A 21585-nucleotide genomic window follows, 5' to 3' on the forward strand; every position below is an offset into this window, starting at 1 on the left:
AAGGGTAACAAAAGGATTATAAGTATAATTATAGTAAACATTTTTGGTATAACAACTTGGTTATACAGAGGTATAACCAAGTTAACAAATGGTTACAAAATACTAGCAAATATTCTCCACGAAAGACTACAAGTTTACATAGAGAGCAGAGTTGAAAAATACCACGCCGGGTTCACTCCAGAAAAAACAACAATTGATCAGATTTATTCAAGAAGACAGATCCTCGAGAAAACATTGCAATTTAATATTGAAACCCATCACCTATTCGTCGACTTCAGGGCCGCATACGATAGTGTCAAGAGAACAGTACTGTACCAATCAATGCGTAAGTTAGGTCTACCAGAAAGACTTATCCAATTAATGAGAATGACAATGTGTAACTTAAAAGCCAGCGATAGGATACAGGGAGAAAGTTCTTGATCTTTTGCAATAAAGGATGGACTTAGACAAGGGGATACCCTGGCTTGCCTCCTATTTAGCATTACCTTGGAATAGGCAGTCCGAGACATAGGAATTAGAGACGGCGGTATTATTTACAATAGATCGATGCAAATCTTAACATACGTCGATGACATTGACATAATAGGGCGTAGCAAACGAGATGTATAGCAATATTTCCTAGAATTGCAAACGGCGGAAGAACAGGTCGGTCTAGTCATCAACGAAAACAAAACCAAGTACATGTTGGTTACTAAGGATCCTTTAGCAAATGAGGAATGGGAAACAGAATTAAAGCCATATCTTTGAAGGTGTTGACAGTTTTACATACCTTGGCTCGCTAGTGACTATTACCAATAAAACAAGCGAAGAAATTAAAAGACGAATAAACCTTACAAATAGCGCATATTATGGACTCCAAAAACAATTCCAGTCACGAAATATCCAAATAAAAACTAAAATTATTATATACAAAACACTGCTGAGGCCAGTCCTCATATACGGAGCGGAAACATGGATTCTAACGCAATAGGATGAAAAACTTCTGGGAATATTTGAGCGTGAGATACTACGCAAAATATTTCTGGCTATAAACGATCAAGGGAAGTGGCGCAAAAGATATAATTTGGAATTATACCAACTCTTTAATGGACCAGATGCAACATTAAAACGCGGCGACTTAGATGGGCCGGACACATAATACGAATGCCTGACAACATGATTGCTAAAAAACTAACGACAGGAACACCTATAGAAGAAAAAGCAGAGGCTGACCGCGAATTAGGTGGTTAGATGGAGTTAAGACCGACTTAGGGATACTAGAAATCAGAAGATAGAAACCGAACAGAATGGCGACTAATCTTAGAACAGGCTGATGATAATGATGATGATAATGATGAATTCGGTGTCGTAGAGGAATAGCTGTAAGGCAAGGTTGCCGCATCCCCCCGTCTTTCTGAGAATTTAATAAACAGTTTGATTAGGGTCAATATTGACCCGGCCATATCAATTAAAGGTTAATAACACTTTAATTTCAACATATTATTTTCTGTACTAAATGTAGTGTTTTCCTTTGCATCCCAATAACTTTGACCGATATTTCTAACGCCATTTATTTAAATTTACTGTTTTTATTTTCCTGTAGTTCATGGTATATTGTCCTACTGGATCCTTTACAAAGGTATTCTTTCTATATTAAAGGTTAATCGACGATTAGCCTTAAAGAGTAATATTCTGAGGTGAATAAAGATAACATTTCTTGTTATTACATATTTTTAAATTTATTAAAACAAATTTATCATAAATATAGTATACAAATTGGTTTATTAATAAATATATTTTTATTTCATTTGGTACTTATATTTTATAATACACAAAATTACGTAAACAAAATATAAAATACTAAAAAAATGTTACTTTCTTAACATATAAAATCATCTGGTTGATAATTGCAATAACTTCTATTTCCACCTAATATATTTATATTAGAAAATATCCATTCTGAACAGGTTCCTTGATTGCCACAAAAAACATGTATTGGTCTAGTTAAAAGACCTTGTAAAGAACCGTAGACATTTTTAATAGTTAAATTCTTTATCTTTACGTTGCTATCTTGTTTACCAATATCCCCGTAGTCTTGCTGAATATAAATGCCATCTTCTTGGATTCCTGAAAGAAAATATATTAAATACTAAAAAATCTTAAATTAAGTCATTTGTAAAGGTTACTCTTACAAAGGTTTTTTTTTTTATTTAGAAAAAACATATAATCCACATCAACCACGCAGGGTTATTAGTGGAGTAACGTACACAAGAGTTCATTTTATTTACATTAAATAAATGTATATAAACGTAAATCTTTTAAATAATTTATTACATGGTCAGTGTTTATGGTTAAGGTGGTTTTGATGTCATCTGAGATTCCATATTTTCTTCTTGTTTCTTCGTGGTACTGGCAGTCAATCAGAATATGCTTCACCGTCAATGGGAGAGAAGAGTTTCTGCAGGTTGGAGAAGATTCTTTGTTGATTAGGAATTTATGGGTCAGTGCAGTGTGTCCAATTCTTAGTCGGTTAGTTATTACTTGGTCCCTTCTATTGGATGGATTATTCGAGATGGTCTTCACAAGGGGATAAAGCTCATATAGTTTGGTTCCTGAATCTTTAAAGTAGTCTTGCCATATGTTCGTACAGTGGTCTTTAATAAGGTTTTTAAGATCGGAGTATGGGTAATTTATTGATTTGGTTGTGTATTGTGAGGTTATTCTACTTGTGTTTGCTAGATTGTCCATTTCCAGCTATTCCTACATGCGACGGTACCCAGATAAATGCTACTTCTTTTCGAGTTGATTAAATTATATTTATCTCATTTTTTATAGCCTGAAATATTGGATTTGTAGGGTATATTTGTTTATATACATTTATTCTCACTACGCGTTTTGAAGAAAATTAAGGCTTTCAAAATGGCTGTGGTCTCGCCTGTGAGGATGCAGCAGTTTGTAGGTATGGATATAGTGTGAGTAGTGTATTTACAGTAGTATGCAGCAGCGTGTCCGTCATAAGCTTTAGAGGCATCACTGAAAATTTGTAGATAATTAGGATAATGAGATATCACTTCGGAGTACAGGTGTTTCATTTAAATCATCCCTTGATTATCCCTCAACTAGTGATGATTCGTCAGTTTCGTCAGCTGAAAAAGGGTTAGGGTTTATTTTTTTCTCTAGTCGGGTGATATTATTTCTTAACCTAGAATTTGGTGTGTAACAATAAATAAAATTAAGGATCTGAATTAGTTCCTCTGGTTCATTGGAGTAATCTTTAAAAGTTAATTCAGGGTTATGAGAGTTTAAAACATTTTCCATAAAATCACATATTTCATTGAAATTTAGTATATATAGAGGTGATCTATTTTCGATTTTGTTTTTGATAGATTCTAGGGAGTGAATGACATCTTCGCGAGGGGTTTTGGAAGAGGTTTTGAGTTTCTTTTTCGGTTTATATTGGTTAGGGGTATTAAAAACGGAAGAGTCGGTTTTTGGGTTTTCTTGGGTAATTTCAGGAGATGATATAATATGTCTCTTTATCTGTTTAGAATTGACTGCATTATTTAAGGTTATTGGTGTTTCTTGTGTCGTAGTATTTTCAGTGTTATTTACAGCTGGGGCTGTTGTTTTGGAAGAAGAGGACGAAGTGTTTGGATTATCTTTAGACATGTTTTGGATGAGGTCGATTTCCGTAGTATTTTCAGTGTTATTTATAGCTGGTGATGTTGTTTTGAAAGAAGAAGACGAAGTGTTTGGATTATTTTTAGATATGATTTGGATGAAGTCGGTTTCCGTAGATTGATATATTTTATCATTACGTTCATTAGGTTTAGATAATGACGATGTTGTTTGAGTTGAATCTGAGAGGGGAGTTGAAGGGGTATCATTAGGTTCATGAGGTTTAGATAACGAGGATATGGTTTGGGTTGAATCTAAGAGGGTAGTTGAATTAGTTTGGTTTGAAATGTTAGTGCATTCTGATTCTTGATGACCAATGGTTTTACATTTGGAACAACTGAATCCGTCTATGAAGAGAAATACCCGCTAGGAAGTATTATCATGAGTTATAGTAAAAGAGTCAGGAATAGACATATTTTCCAGGGGTGTAATGAATGATTGCCTTCTAAAGCTCAGAACATGACTGTACTCACTTTCAGACATACCTACTCGAAGAAAAGTTATTTTGAATACAGTGTGAATACCAAGTTTTTGTAATTCTTGTTCAATTATTTCGTTTGGGATTGTAGGACATGCATTAGATATTAGAAGTCTCTGGGCTGGAGAAATTAATCTTCTTATTTTGACTTGACGTCCATTTATTTCGATATATTTAAAAGAATGTAGAAGAGCATCAACAGTATGTTTTGAAGAGAGATATATGCATATCCTATTGTTAGTAATTCTGGAGGCAAAAAGTACATTAGTACGTTAAATGCTGGAAATGACTATTGCTTGTTGTTTTGTTGGATGTTTAAAATAATTTACGACATCTGAGTAACTGTGTTTAGTGGAGTTGTGAGTAGTATTATTATTGTTGTATAAAGTCATTTTAATAATTTTCTTGATCAGAAGTTGAGCCGGTCCTGTGGCCGGTCCAAAAAACTGGTTAAGACCCTTCTGGAATTTTTGTTATCTCTTTACGTAGTTATTATTTAAAGGTTATTTTGTTATTGTTACAAAAATAATACGAAAAGAAGTGCTAATGCACTTAAATTTGTAATAGAGGTATAAAATATTAAATTATGATTTGTTTTTACCATTTAAAATGACTATATTTCGGGACAGCTGATAAAGTGGTAGATTTTATCGCTATCAGGGTCGAACTCCAATATCTTACAAAGGAGTTACATTAAATACATTAAAACTACAAACGTTCTGATGATCAAAAAACACCTGCTTAACCTTCCTTATGTCAGGGGGCAAATTTTCGTCCGAGCTTGCCTATTTCCGCTATTTTTGTTTTCAGTATACTTACAAAATTGTCCTCGTAGCACATGTTTTTTGTACGCTTAAAAACTAGCAATACCTAATCGGTTTATTATTTCTAAAAATTATAAGAGTTTACTACAAAAAAAAATGTAATAGCATTGCATGCGGGCGGAAAATCGCGACTTGGTATTTGGTGTAGGCGGTTTTTAACATATTTATTGATCGGAACTATTTAAATATTTCTGAAATGAATGGAATAATTTATGTAAATTGCCATTTCCTGTTACTTATTCAGTTTTGCACTCAGAGTATATACCAAATAATTTCAGAAAAAAATTTTAGAAAAATTGTAACGTTTCGTCACCTCAATAATCCAACAGTTAAAGAACCAACCAGATGTAAAACAGAAATTTATGACATCACTATTGAACAAGTAATGGAAATAAAATACCTTGGCATTGCTATGGAGCAATGCCAATGGAGCTAAATACCAGCTATGGAGACCTGGACAAAGAAATAGACTGGCAGGATGCCTTAATAACACTATATGGCGAAACAGATACACTGAGATGAAGTCAAAAATTTATAAAGCTAGTGAAAAACCAATAATGACATATGCCTCAGAAACAAGACTCGAGTCAGCCACAACACACGAGATGAGAGATGAGAGTACTGAGAAGAATTACAGGAAATACGCTGAGAGATCGAAAGAAAAGTGAAGACAGAAGAAAATGTAACGTACAGTGTATAAGTGAATAGACGCTAAATAAAAAAAGAGTGGAATAACCACATAAGCAGAATGGGGGAGACCCGTGTTGCCAAAATAGAAGGAGATATGTCAACAATCAGCAGAAGAAGTATCGAACGACCGCGCAAAAGATGGGAGTGACAACCTTCCATAGAGGTATTAATCCGACAATGAACAAGCAGAATAGCTTATAAAGAGGAAGAAGAAGAAAAAGAAAAAAACGAAAATGTAAATTATTAGAAGTTACATATATTTTAGTCGGTTTTTTCTAATTTGGGGGAGAGTTCTCTGTTTCTTTTTGGGCACTTCCACCAAGGATTGGTTTTTGTTTTTTTTTCTTTCAAGAATTGAAGTTAGTGGTGCGTTAATATTGTTCAAATCTATTTATTTAATATACTTTAACATTTTTGAGAAAAAAAACATTTTTTTTATTTAATTTAACGTGCTTGTGACAGCTTCGGCCATTAGCACGAGGCACCGTGGATACATAAGGTACAATTACATATTATAATATACTATAGTTATATATTATTTAGTAAGATTTCTAGCTTCAGGAACTGGATAGCTGTGATGACTTGACTCTGGTTCGATAATATATCTGTGATGTCGCCCTTCATGCCCAGTTCTTGGCGTCGTTTATTGTAATGAGGGCAGTCCACAAAAATGTGAACGCTTAGTGGAGATTGGCAATAGTGACAGATTGGCTTAGGTGTAAAATTCATTAGGTGACCATGTGTAAATCTATTGTGACCGATACGCAATCTTCTAGCAACAACCATCTCATTTCTAGTTATACCAGGGATAACAAACCGCTCAATCGTCTGATCTATTTGGTGTAAAAATGTAGTGGATTGTTTCCAATGATTCTGCCAGTAATTTCGTGCGAGTTTCTTTATACTAGTTTTTAGGTTACTGGCAATTTGTATATTATGTGGTGTACAATTGGATACAGCAGCTTCTTTGGCAAAGCGATCGACGTTGTCGTTACCCATAATACCGATGTGGCAGGGAATCCATATGATAGTGATATGGATGTCGTGGATGATAAGATTTTGGTAAGTGTCATGGATTTTTTATACAAGAGGGTGATTAGTAAATAGATTATTGATGGACTGGATAGAGGTAAGGTAGTCTGTACAGATGGCAATATAAATTGGTATTAATTACCTGATAATTTTATATTTTTAAATACAACATTTTCAATTCTTCCCATTTTTCCGTTAGGAGCGGTTTTGATGTGAATTCCGTAAAGACCATTGGCAACTAAGCAATCTTCAAAAGTGATATCGGTAGCTACGTCTCCTTCGTCATCTTTTTTGTCTACTAACGGACCATCAGTTTCGTGAAAACCCGTTGCAAAACTTAGACCGTGAGATCCAAAACATTTTATATTTCTAAAGGTCATATTATTTCCTCTACGTACAACAATGCAATCGTCTTGGTTCATGATTATCGAGTTTTCTATAAGTACATTTTCTGAATCGATCAGGCTAAAACCGTCGGTATTAAGGGCGATCATATCCTACAACAAAATATAAATACTATTAAGAAGAATATAAAATCGCAATATGGATCACAACTAATAAACAAACTCAGTGGAAACAAAAATTGTAACGCAATAGGGCTAGAAGATATTCCCGTGGAGTTGGTAAAGTATACACCAAATGCATTTTGCGGGTAGATTACAAAGCTTTCCAATAAATTTTTATGTCAAGAATTCGAAATCTAAGAGACTGCGAATACCTACTGTGTATTCGTAGGTCTTAAAAACGCTTACAATAATGTTACATTAAAGAAGTTATGTAAGAGACTTAGGCTATCAAATATCCATATATATATATATATATATATATATATATATATATGTAAATGCAATATATAACATTTAACAAAAGTCATACTACTTTCAGGGAGTCGCTTTTAATATAGACACCACAAAGTACCATATTCATCAGTGGAGGTTAATAATTTCCAGGAATACTACTTATAGCCAGATCTGCGAGCCCCTATTTTTTTTTAATTTGTATTGGACAGTCAGACAGCCAAGCGGATCCGGAGGTCGGATCGCATTTACTTCACTGTGAATGGTCTAGCGAACGATATATATCTCTCCTAAACGGATAATAGTTAGAGTGAATATAGATGTTAAGCATACACAAAAGGTCTTAAAAGTTGCAGTGTAAATAGTTCTATCATTAAGTCCAATTAATCGATTCGTTGAAATCGACAATATACAATCTACTTCAACTTGTTTGTTTAATTTACTTTTAGTCGCTACTAATCTAGTTTAAAATTTGTGGTGCATTATTATTGTTCGAAAATCTGACCAAAAAACAAAAAAGCTGACGTAGTAGTTTAAAATTTTTAATGAATCTGCTACTTAGACGGTACAGTACGAATAAGAGATGGGGGCTTGCAACTCGGTGTTACTCCTCCATCGATCCCTACCGGAAGAGTGGATATGGTTTTCCGGTAAGGATATGCTGGTAGTATATACTGGTGAAAACCCGAAATATAGATATAGAGATAATTAATTTTGGTGCGCTCAACTTAGGTATAGATAGGTATGTGTTAGGCACGTAATCTTTTCCATGTTGATTGATATATAAAGTTCTTGTTTTTTTTTATTTTTCTCAAAAGTCATTTATCATGTCATGTCATGTCATTTATTATGTAATTCATTCAGGATATTCTTTATATAGGACAAAGCCAGATATGTGATTATACACAGATTAATATATAGTCAGCTACACATAAGCCAGGTGTATAGTGCTGACAACAGAAAGCTAATCGAGGAGCTAAAAGAATATACCGTAATAGGGCAATCCATCGATGCAGCAGCTACGAGAAATAGCTTTGAGAACAAATTTAAAATTACTATCTCAGGCAGGGAAAATTGGAAGGAAAATGCACTTATACAAGCGGAAACTACCTGATACACTGATAGCTCAAAACATCAAAAGGTGTAGGAGTCGGTATGGCAAGGACAATGTAAGGGATACGTTTCCCGGTAAGTCTATCAAAGGATCTCACAACTTTTCAGGCGGAAATACCAAAAATCCATCACGATGTGGAAGAAATAGAAAGGCAGAAAAGAATGAACTGTTCAATTGCCATCTTAACAGACAGCTAGGCAGCGCTTAAGGTATTAAATTCTGTAGAGATCATTTCTAAACTACTATGAGATTGTGTAGGTGCCCTAAATAAACTGGGAGAGAGAATAAGAGCAAGAAAAAAGCAGATGAAATCGAGGCTCATTATTGTCATTTATTGAACCGGAACCCTTCTGCGGCATTGCAAAGGCAGTAACAAGAACGGCTACAAGAAAGTGGGCAGCTCATAAATCTCTGGAATGGTAGAGGAATTCACCAATACAAGTTGATGGGTTTGGCAGATGATGATTTATGCAGATTCTGTCACCTAGAGAAAGAAACAATAGAACACTTGTTATGTCAGTGCGACAGTCTGGCAAATACGCGGTTTTTTTCATTAGGCGAAGAAAAGCCACGGGTTAAAAGATACATATAAGGCTCATTTTTAAACCTATTAGATCTTTTAAAAAACGCCAGGCTGAAGGGTTTATCGTACCGACTTCCATGGCCAAAACCTTTGCTTTATATAAGACAAGGTCATGTAGTATACACCAAATTTAAGGCCAGTTGTTATTTTGAGGCTATGGTTACCTAGTAAAGTTTTTATCTTAAGGAAAGTTACTATGGCAATTTCTATCCTTATTTATAATGAGCAATTATTGGTTAATCTGGCAACTACAGAAAGTATATTAGTAGTAAATAAAAACTTACAACACAAAAAAAACTATAATGGTACCTGTTAGCACCAAATAAAGAGTACTCCAAATAAATTGACTTTGTACTCATACAAAAAAGCATGAAAAAATAATAACAGGCTACTGAAGCTATAGAGAAGTGGACGTAGATAGTAATTACCTTTATTATTCACAAAAATGAATCAAAAGCCTGGGTCAAAAAAGAAGAAAAACATGACATAACGGACAGACAGTTCATACAAGAGCTGCAAGAAATAAAAAAATAAGGCAGAAATACATAGAAGAACAGCAAAAACAAAATTTCCAAAACAACAAAATTTCACAACAAATGAAAAAAAAAAAAAAAAAAAAAAAAAAAAAAAAAAAAAAAAAAAAATAGATGACCCAAGGTAACGAATGGAAGAGATACTAAAACCGGCCTCCAGTAGTGCATTATAAAAAGAAACAAAGTTAAAAATAAAATAGAGTATACATTGTTTTGTCCTCGATCTGTTCGGTCTGAATCCGGCTTAGTATGTCGGTAATTTTGGTTCTATATCTATATAAGAGAAATTCCTCTGTAGTTATTAGCATCTGTTTTAAAACCCTTTTATGCAAAGGGTTGATTGAGGTAGTTTTTCACTGGGAATTTTTCTGTTCTCCATATTTTATGTATAACTTTCGTTATTTACTCTAGTGATTTTAATCCTAAATGTTTTAAGAATTCGACCAATATGTCCTTCTCCTAATGTTTTGTTATTTTTGAGTTTGTGTATGTGTGATTGTATTTCTTCTTTGAATGATGGGAGAATTTTTTTCTATATTTTCTGTCTGAATTTTCTAAAATCGTTCTTTTAGTTCTGGGCGGTTTAATAGTTGTTCAAAATATGTGGACAGTTCTTTACAATTTTGTTTGTTGATGGAGTCTAATAATGACAAATTGAATAGATTATATTTGTAGAAGAAATTACAATAGTTGCCATGATTTAGTAGAGTAATTAGTGTTGGTGTTCATCCCCTTAAATCTCTAGTGTTTATAAAAGTTTCAAAAAGAATTTCACGTGCAAGTGCGATTTTACCAACACTCAGTGTTTAGTTCTTATTTATTCTTATTTAAACTTCTTCTTTTTCTTTCTATTTATAAGCAGTTCTGTTTATTGGCGGATTAATAGCTCTATGGAAGGTTGTTACTCCATCTTTTGCGCGTTCATCCGATACTTCTTCTGCCAATTGGTGAGTTATATCTTGCTATTTTAACGAAACGGGTCCCCTCCATTCTGCTTATGTAGTTATTTTATTATTTTTTCTATTCTGTGTACATTCATTTATACACTGTACATTACATTTTCTTCTAATGTCTTCACTTTTCTTTCGATCTCTCAGCGTATTTCCTGTATTTCTTCTTAGTACTCTTATCTCTGCCATTTCCAGTAGCCTTTGCCTTGTGGCTATGTTGGGTCTTGTTTCTGAGGCATATGCCATTATTGGTCTTACACTGGCTTTATAAATTCTTGACTTCATCTCAGTGTTAATGTGTTTGTTTCGCCATATAGTGTTATTAAGAGATCCTGCAGTCTATTTTCTTTTTATACTTGATCTCTCACTTCTTTGTCCAGGTCTCCATAGCTAGACAGTGTAATTCCCAGGGTTATTTATTTCCATTACTTGTTCTTTGTTCTTGGTTCTTTGCTGACTACTATTGTTTTAGTTTTCTGAGATGAAATTGTCATAATAAATTATTTTGCTCTTATGTTATATCTTTAAAGCAGTCTTTGCAGACTATGTAAAGTCTGAATACAATACTTATTCTTAGGCTTATTATTAGGCAATAAAAAAATTCTATGGTGATATCTCTATTGGTAATTATATATGCTGATGAGGTGTAGGAAATATTAAAATATAACTAAAAGAAAAAATAAACAACAAATACGTATTGCAAAAAAGAGAATGATTAGTGTATTATTGAAGTGAAAGCAAAGAATCAATTTTAAAATAAATTTTCTAGGGGAAGTTTATTTGACAACAATCGATGTTAATATGAGAGAGCGTGGGTTAAGATGATTACGGTAAGTCCAAATCCAAAATATTTACTCATTATAAAAAAACGTTGGGGATAAAAGTCTGAAAAGAATAGGAGAGACAAACCAGACTAAAGTAGACTCTACAAAAGATTGTTGCGATGACCACGTCTGTAACAGGGATTATTACTGATATGGCCAAAATTATAAACTTGTATAAATATGTGACAGTAACCTTCGCCTAGGGATAAAAGCAAAGAGAATTATAATAATATTATGTAAGAGCGAACGGTATTCAGTATTAAAATTATTAATTAAAGGTAAGGTCTGAGAAAGAAATATTAATATTTATGAATAAAATGTGTATAATATTGTTCAATATTTTTACCTTATCTCCAGCAGTGTTATCAATAGTCCATCCTGTAATGATTACATCTTTAGATCCAATACCAACGCACCAGTTTGCACATTGATATAAGTATATATTTTTAAAAATGGATCCACCTGTAGTTTCGATGTAGAAAAATTTTGGTTTGGTTATACCACCACCTCCTCCTTGGCCATCCCAATATTTCTGACCTTGGCCGTTAAGAATTGAGCCTAGGTTAAACATATAAAACATATAAAAAAGAATAATAAAAAGCTGTTCGAAAAATAAACCTAAAATACGAGTACACAAATACTTCGTTGGAAGAAAAATAAAGAATTGAAAAAATACAAAGAAAGAAATACTGTATGCATTTAACAACACACGAAAAGGAAAATGGCCTGGGTTAGATTAACTTCTTATTTACATCCTTAAGATAATAGAATATAAGTACATGGATGTCCTGGTAAGGCTATTTAATATAATTTATTAATCAAGTGACATACCCAAAGAATCGTAGACCTCAACATTCATTTGTCTACCAAAAAGAGAAAACGCTAGTGAATGGGGTCCATGGAAATATTGAAAAGAAAATACATAAAGTTGAGAACTTATACGATTTTAATGATTTTAAAGATGTTATCAAATCCTCAAGAAAGGCTTTAGAAGTTTTAGAGGTCGAAAAATCATATAAATGGGAGAAAATAAGAAGAAGCCACAAGAAAAAATAACGATGTTGTAAGGAATTTTCAAATAAATTCGGTTGTAGAAGGGAATTTTAAAAGAGAGAAAAGAGAAAATACTCACCAAACTGACGCCCCATTTCAACTTTGCCACTCAAAATGCATGAGAAACTGATTCTGAACCTTAAATTCAATGCAATAAGGGAATTTTTGACAATTAGTTATTGTTAATTATTTTTTTATTATGTTTTTAGCGTTTTCCACATAAGAGTCTAGAGTTATTTTTATACCTATCGATTTATCAAAATATTATTGTCCTTTTTTTGCTTTTAACATATTATTATTAACTACCATATTTCTTGCTCTTTTAAAATCCTACCATTTGGAATTTATATCACTTATGTTAACAGTTTTAAAATATTTGTATAATTTGTCCCTAATTTTCATTTTACTATTAACTTCATTATCAAACCATGGTATGGGACTTTTGATCTGACATATTTGAATAGGTGCTATTTTATAAAAATGACTGTTTGATAAAATTTCATTGTAAATAGTATTGACATTAGTAGAATCTAAATCCCAATCACAAGAAAGTAAATTCATTTGGATGTGATATATTTTTCCTCTTTAAGACATCTTTAACGTTTCCTAGAGACATTAAAATTTTGAAAACTATTACTAAAACTGACCGATATTATTGAATGATCACTCAACTTGAAAGTTGAATAAACAAACCAGATCATTATTAACAATAACATAATCAATTAAGGTTTCACTAAAATTCGTAATTCTAGTAGATTCCATTACTAACTGCTTAATGCCACATTGTAAAAACATTGCTTTAATTTTCTGGGTGTAGAAGCTAGTACTTAAAAAATCCAAATTAAAATCACCAACTAAAATACAATTGACATTACTTTTAAATAATTCGTCAAAAATATGCTCTAAGTTCAACACAAAACCATCTTGCAAGAACCAATATCTCCATAATAGATTTACACCGAAAAATTATCTTCTTTAACAAAAGTTTTAGCGGCAGTACACTTAAGGTTATCTTGAACATATAGTATAACACCCCCTGTAGATCGTTTAGATGAATTGCAGCGTATTACCTTGTAAACTTCATTCACAATTATAAGAACTGACTTATGCAGAATTTAAAAGTATCCCGCTGATAAAGTCGACGCCGTAAAGAGATTTGCCTCTTCAGGTAAATAGTAAAAAGGGCCGCTTTAACGAATTTTATATTTTATTTGGCATTTACATTACATATTTAATTTAAATAAATATCTAGATAATTAAGGGGAAAATACATAAACTGATAACTTATTCAATATACAAAATCAACAAATGCAAAAGTATTTTTTTATTTACTTTTTACTTTAAATATATTATTTAATTATTAGAAGGCCATGAATCTAAACTTGGGCATAATTTTTAATACCCACAAACATTTTAAAATAACATTTTCTTGTATATCTAAATTTAAAATCACTTTCTTCTTCAGTGTTAATTAATAATTATGATTTTCCCTATCTACCACTTAATATTTTATAAGATTATTGATTAATAATTTTATGTGATGCACAACCTTTAGTGAAGAATAATTTTTTTTCGTGAAATTATTAATAAAGACATTTATCATTTTTTGCCAACTTTTTTAGACATGAAACGGAAAAGTTAAATATAACAAGTAAACATGAATAAATATGAACCTTTTAAAACGAGTAAATCAGTACTCACACCTGAGGGACCAAAGACGTTCGGATACAATTAGCGTCTCTTTGTAAAGACAATGACGTCGACTTTACTAAAGTAACAAGACATTTACTTAACACAGACACTACACATTTCTCCCCTGAGTTAGTGATAAGTTATAAACGTATTTTAACCTTTAATGTGGCTTATTCCCATTTAAATATAAATTAATTTAAAATGCCACAAAAAAATAGCTTCAGAATGAAAGTTATAGTCTAAAAAAATCATTATAAAATTGACTGGCCGGTTGGTTGTGAAAACTAGTGCCAATAAAACACAAAACACACAATACACACACACACACACACACACACACACAAAACGAGTATAAATATTACATCACATAGATATTATGTTAAATCTGTGTCACTATCACTGTCCTCTTTTAAATTGATGATAATATTTTGTATATTACATGTAGGAAAATATGAATTCTCAGCTTTCATGATATGTGAGACTGCATTTTTCCAACTATTCGCATCAATTTTGAGTACTTTCTTTTTAATTAAATGCAGGACAGATGCATTTAAATGTGGCGAAGTATATGGTGGAAGTGTTAAAATCGTATGACCCATATTTTCGGCATAATTACCACAAAAGTATTCTTTTTTCAATGCGAAACTTTTTAAAATGTCCCATAAATCCTTCTTAGTATTATCTATGTGAAAATAAATATCTTTGTCATACAAGTAATTCTGTATTGTTATTTTCATATCGCTTGAACTTAAAATTTTATTTAATTGCCTGCTATGATATGTTCCATTGTCCATAACTACAACACTATTAGAGGGTATGTTAGGTATTAACTTATTTTTGAACCAGTCTTCAAATATATCTGAAGTTGTGTTGTCATGGTAATCGAGATATGAATCACTGATGTTTTTAGCTGATAGAGATAAGGCAGTTGGAACCCATCCATCGACTGATCCAGCATGGAATATTGTTACTCTATTAGAAGGCGCTTTTGTTGAACAAGATTGACTATTATCTACCCAACCTTCAGATGGCGTATCATAGGTATCAAACCACGTTTCATCTAAATAAATAATAGGTCGATTCTCTCGACGATATTGTTTAATTTTGTTTAAATATTCCATTCGCCATATCCATAAACGATTGGATTCCATAAGTACCTGTCTTTTATCTACTTTTTTGTATTTAAACCCTATACGTTGCAAACACTTCCAAACAGTTGTTCTACCGCACTTAATTTCAGTGTTGTCGACGTGAAGCCTGTCAACTAACATATCTAGTGTGGGTACAATTTGTTCTTCATACAAAGCATACACTTTGCGACGAATAAGATCTTCATCTGCACGATCGAGCTTCCGAGAAATACTGTTATCCCGTCTTATTAATCTTGGCATAATAGGATTACTTATAGGATTTTTCTGACTTTGGATAATGGTTTTTTAGTCAAAGTTGCCGTTTCATGTAAGGCTTCGTTACTGCCCATATTTTTTTCGACAAGAGTTTGAAAAACATTAGCAATAATTTGTTTTGCATCAGTAGATAAATGTATTCGTTGGCGGTGGTCAGGTTCTAATACTTGAATGAGATCACCTCCTTGTCGATTTGCTTCCGGTTCATTAACTGGCCAAATTGCCCTATTATCCTCTGGACTCCAGGGATGCCACATTGTTTCATACAATAAACGTAAATTTGACTACGTAGATTCACCGGCAAGTGTACACACTCTAAAAAAATAAACACTTTTATAACAATACTCAACAAATTTTTTGCAAAAACTGAACACTCAAATGACTTTACAACCAATTCCGTCGAAAGCAGACTTTTAAGTTTTAGTTTGTCATCGTACAACTCTCTTCAAATTAAAAAACAATTAACGATAAATAACAGGTAGAAAGTTATATAAATTCCAAGTAATTTGTTAAAAGGTTAATTAAGTTAAACATTTACTCATTATAACTGTATATACGGGTTTGTCAGTTCTAATGTGCTGTTTGGGATATTACCCGTTTTCCCAAAACTTATTGATTTCCACGGCCGGTCCAGTTAATTTGACTCAATTAAGATCTTCATAATTTTGGGAGCTTTTATTTCGTTAAAACTTAAAATAATGATTAATAAAGGAATACAATAATTATAGGAAATTTGTATGTTTATAAAAAGAGTTTTTTAATATTACGCTTGAATGATAATATTTGATCTGATTATATATACTAACCTACAGTTGACTTGCTACATGCCGGTCCTGTCAGCTTGGATAGCTGTGATAATTATACAAAAATAGAGTATTTACAAGGGATTATTCAGTTTTACAGCTGTTATTAAAATAACTTTTATAATGAGACACTAAATTTCTGGATACAGTATACCCACACAAAGTAATTTCAGAATCTTCAATTTCACTTGTAACTCGAGCTTCACTAACAACTATTATTTTAGGACAATAACACAGCAGACTTAACTTGATTTGATCCATTTTGTTATACAAGCTCTGTGCATTTTAATATAAAACATCAATATTAAGTAATATACTAGGACTACTTACTAGTATTTTTGAGATAAAATTACGTATTTTTTCACTATTGTAGGCTTATTATTATTGAATTTAATTGTTGTAGAATTATCACTTTTCTTAATTATATCATCTAACTGTAATTTGATTTTCTTAAAATACTCTTGCTTGGCTTTTGTTTGATACAGTGAAATTCTGACATTCGGCACTTTAATTAGTCTTTTATTTTTAACAACAGTTTTAGCATCTTCAGCTGTATTTAATACTAATTTAATAGGTCTCGTTCTGTTAGCAAATTTTCTCAATGTAAATAGTTTAATATTATTTTTGTTAATATTAAAATCAGTCAAAATATTTAGTACCGCTTGTTTGTCCTCTGCATTATGTTCCGATTGATTATTTTTAACAGATTCATTAACATTAAATATAATTATATTGGAAGCCCCATTTTGCCTCTCCAGCATTTCGGAAATAATATCCTCCATATCTGGTGCAACAGATGCAACATTTTCCTTATATAAAATTTTATTTACACTTTCCTTAATCTCACTCACTTTTTTTTAACAGAGCTGGTACCTTCTGAAATCCCACTTCACACTGTTCACAGAAAAACTTCAGTTTAGGTTTTGTTTTCAACTGAATGCATTTAACTGCAGATGCTGTTAGATTACCACATTCCATACAAAATACAGTTCTGCATCCATCACAAGCAAAAACTTGATTAAAGTCAAATTGGTTATTACATTGGTTATTCCGATAGAGCATCCTTTCTTTTTTTCTATAATTTCTTAAACAGCTTTTTATATCCTCTGTATCCTCTGTATTACAAATATGGGCTAACATAACACTAGTCCATATTACAAATAACCTCAAACATTTTGAGAACCTTATAAATATCTTAGGATCTTAAGTTGTAAAATATTTATAACAAAATATAAAAACACAAACCTACTTCTTAATTTCGATAGTTAAAAATCAATTTTATTATCAATATTCACTAGGTTAGAGATGAGAACAATCACCACTGCAAAACACCTCAAAACGGTAAAACACTAACTCATTCTATACAAGACCATGATACTACGACAAAGAGTCGTAGTATCATGTACAAGACTGTGCTTGTCAGAAGAAGGAATCTGTAATTAGTGGGATGTAAGTTACCTTATAAAAAATCCGTTTAAAATTATATGTAAGATCTAAAAACACAAATGACAATCTAAATTATGTTTGTAAAATTAACAACAAAGGTGACCACTTCCGATAAATATTACTGACGTGTAGATCAGCTGCCAGTGATTCGGATGAGTAAATTTTGAAATATTTTTAAATATACTATTTTTATAGATATGTCTAATATGTGGTCCACGTGAAATACTCTTTATGTAAATAAATAATTTAGTATTCAACATATTATTTAAAGTTTACATATAGTTTCAAAATACTTTTGGTACGTAATTATAATGAATTAAATGATTTCGTGTCAGTAATTAAAAGAATTAAGATGAGGGCTATGATTATTAAAGTTTACGAATCTTTTACCAATATTATTAAAAAATTAGCCAAACTCTTGTAAAGTGATAATGAGTATGGTAAATTAATTTACCTGGTGCTCCCTGTACTCTCACATTATGTCCTTTAACAACTATCAAGTGTCCTTTCCAATGAGCTACTCCAAATGTAATGACACCTTCAAAAGTAACTGTTGATTCATTCAGAAGGTCAAGATTTAATTGTTGACCAGCAGGAACATTCAAATTAGAGATGGTTATATTCTTGCAGGATTGTAACACCTCTGAAACCTGCGAAAAACTTGTAATAGTACATGGTTGATCTACACAGCTTATAAATAAAAGTGAATTGAAGAAAAACACTAATATAAAACTTTCTATAATAAATAAATTCATTTCAATAAGTACTAGAGTAATGTAAAATATAAAAATGTATTTATTGACTTATCAGCATAGATATCAAATATTTTCATAAAATATCTCTGTCTCTGTCCTTTATCATAAAATAAGCATAGTTAGATATGTATACATTTTAATCAAATGTCAAACAATATATCAATACTGTAAATACACAAATCAGAACATGAGAGTATAGACAACATTTTTCATTATATTGCTCTTTAGATTTATGAACGTCTGAAAAGTTTAATGCAATTTTGGCCAATAATGTGTTATATTCTGTTATAATAAAGTAAAAATAAATTAATTTTAAAAGAAAATTTGAATGTGATCGGTTTTAGTAATTCCACTTTTTCCGAGATTTTTTAAAAACTTTATTGTATATTATGATAATAAAATTTTTTAAAATCATTTAGAATTATTGATTTGATCACACATTTGAACACATTGTTAAGCGGCGTTTTCTAACTGTCCCACGAACTACCTGGACCCATTAATCCCAAGTACCTGCTGCTCCATCGCCGAGAAAGTTGGGGATTAAGTCTTAATGACCGGAAATTCCAAATTTGATTATAGTTGAAAGTAAGAATATAAATATTTTCAGTTATTCAATTCAGTTGCAAGTATTACGGTATAGTTTTGTCCGTTAGTGTTTAACTTTTAAATGGCGAATCCAACGACTATGTTTAGTCAAAGGGGAGAACTTTTATTAATAAGTAATGAATATTAATATTTAAAGGCCCATGTCTCCAAAGATGGAAAAGTTAGATGGCGATACATTAAAAAAGGGTGTCAACAAAAAGTGTACACAAAAGTAGGTGATAAAAATTACGTTATTCTTGAAAAAGCATCGGTGGAGCATAAACATGCTCCAGATATCCACGTTGACCGGCAAATTTTTAGTAATTTTACAAAAAGAAAAGCTGTAGAAGATATATGTGAAAGATCTTTAAATATTGTTCACGAGGAATTGAGGAAGGAAAATTTCAGCAATTTACCGCTGACGACGAAAGACATTTCTTGCGTTAGAAGAAATATCTATGCTGCAAGACGAAAATCCACAATATCATTGCCCAAGTCACAGGAAGAAGTTCTACAAGTGGTAGTGAACTTAAATTTAAAAACAAATACAGGTGAAAACCTTTTATTATCTACGAAAAATAATGTCGCAATTTTTAGTTGTTTCACAAATCTTTACTTTTTGTGTAATGTAGATTCTTTGTATGTAGATGGAACTTTTCAATACTGTTCTAAATATTTTTGTCAGATGTTTACTATACATGGCTACAAAAATGGTTTTTATGTTCCTCTAGTATTTTGTTTGTTAACAAATGAATTACAGCAATCGTACAAAAGTACTTTTGATACATTAATACCAATATATACAGATTTGAATATAAATTTCAAACCGAAGCGAATAATTTCTGATTTTCAAATGGCAATTCAAAATGCAGCCAAGTTAGTGTCGCCCGGCATTATTATTTTTTGTTTCAAATTTCAATTAACACAAGATTGGTACCAAAAAATTAAAAATTTAGGTTTGACCTCGGAATACAAAAATCAAACTGTTCAAACTAATCAAAAAACTAATCAAAATATTTAAAATTGTTTTTCGGCATTCCTTATTTAGATCCAAATGATGTTGGTGACTTTATTTCTGATGAACTTTTTAATATTATGCCAGAAGATATAGTTCGTCCCAAACCCTTCTTTCAGTGCGTCATAGTTGATCGAATTCTCTCTAACACATTAAGCTAGAAGTGACAGAAAAAAACGTGAGTCTGTGACTATTATACATAGAGCTTAGAAAATTATTTATCGTAAAGCTAATTCTACTTACGGATATATAATTGGTTGGAGTTTAGAATACGCTAAATAGATATCCAATTAATGATGCGCATAAATATAATTTGACGCAGATTGTCTCGATCGTGACAGTAGGTACTTTCACAATGTCAACTGATAAAATGATAATTGTTATTCCAGGTTAGTATTATCAGACATTTTACAACTGTCAACTGTCAAATTTAACTAAAATGTCATGCAATAATTCTCGACATTCTTAAAGTCATATATGACGTCAAAATTAGTGACGCACTGAAAGAAGGGTTTGGGACAGACTGTAACAGAGTTTTGAAATTTTGTGATTAGCTAGTTGATAATTATTTAAAATAAGAATTGAAAACCAGCAATCTGATACCTTCAAAACCAGCAAAGGTGTACGACAAGGGTGCATACTATCTCCAGACCTGTTCAATTTATATGGAGAATACATAATCTCAGAGAATACAGGAAAAAAGATCTCAAACTTAAGATTCGCAGACGATACAACACTGATAGCAACATCTGAAGAGGAGATGTCGAGACTGATAAAGAGAGTAGAAACCGAAAGCAACAAGTGTGGGCTCAAGATTAATAATCAGAAAACAAAAATGATGATTGTGGACCACGAGAATATCCTCCAAACAACAGGAGCCCTAAATCAATTCGAGAAAGTAGACGAGTTCACGTATCTAGGATCTTCCTTAAGCAATGCAGCCTCCTCCCATACGGAAATCCGCAGAAGAATAGGGATGGCCAAGAACGCGATGAGTCGACTGTCAAAAATATGGAAGGACCGCTCTTTATCCAAAAAACTCAAAATGAGACTGGTACGGACACTCATTTTTTCAATCTTGAGTTACGGTGCCGAAACATGGACAATAAAATCAGAGGATAGGAAAAGGATTGACGCATTCGAAATGTGGTACTGGAGACGAATGCTACGCGTCTCGTGGACGGAGCACAGATCCAATCAGTCGATTCTCGAAGAGCTAAACATTCAGACCAGACTCTCCTCTCAGTGTCTTGCAAATGTTTTAAAGTTTTTTGGCCACATTGCGAGAAGAGACAATGACAACTTAGAAAGACTAATTGTGTGCGGAAACGTAGAAGGACGTAGAGGC

At 32.1% G+C, this 21585-nt stretch overlaps 1 protein-coding gene across 1 annotated transcript; it reads right to left on the reverse strand.

Annotated features, from left to right (window-relative positions):
- Positions 1-1741: 1741 nt before the first annotated feature.
- LOC140435568 (polygalacturonase-like) lies at positions 1742-18671 on the reverse strand. Its single transcript, XM_072524317.1, has 4 exons — positions 18337-18671; positions 11829-12040; positions 6824-7178; positions 1742-2106 (listed from the first exon to the last, which is right to left on the reverse strand). Exons 1-4 carry the CDS (start codon positions 18635-18637, stop codon positions 1859-1861), a joined length of 1116 nt encoding a protein of 371 aa, XP_072380418.1. The 5' UTR covers positions 18638-18671; the 3' UTR covers positions 1742-1858.
- Positions 18672-21585: the final 2914 nt, after the last annotated feature.

This window comes from Diabrotica undecimpunctata, chromosome 3, assembly GCF_040954645.1.
Source record: "Diabrotica undecimpunctata isolate CICGRU chromosome 3, icDiaUnde3, whole genome shotgun sequence".
Classification (NCBI taxonomy): Eukaryota; Metazoa; Arthropoda; class Insecta; order Coleoptera; family Chrysomelidae; genus Diabrotica; species Diabrotica undecimpunctata.

What these genes read in the sequence shown, in the direction of transcription:
- LOC140435568 (XM_072524317.1), bottom strand. Translation starts at nt 18,637, where the DNA reads ATGAATTTATTTATTATAGAAAGTTTTATATTAGTGTTTTTCTTCAAT. An exon ending in ATAACACTGCTGGAGATAAG is followed by an intron (nt 7,179 to 11,828) that starts GTAAAAATATTG and finishes ATTTTGTTGTAG; the next exon opens with GATATGATCGCCCTTAATAC. An exon ending in TAAAAATATAAAATTATCAG is followed by an intron (nt 2,107 to 6,823) that starts GTAATTAATACC and finishes ATTTTCTTTCAG; the next exon opens with GAATCCAAGAAGATGGCATT.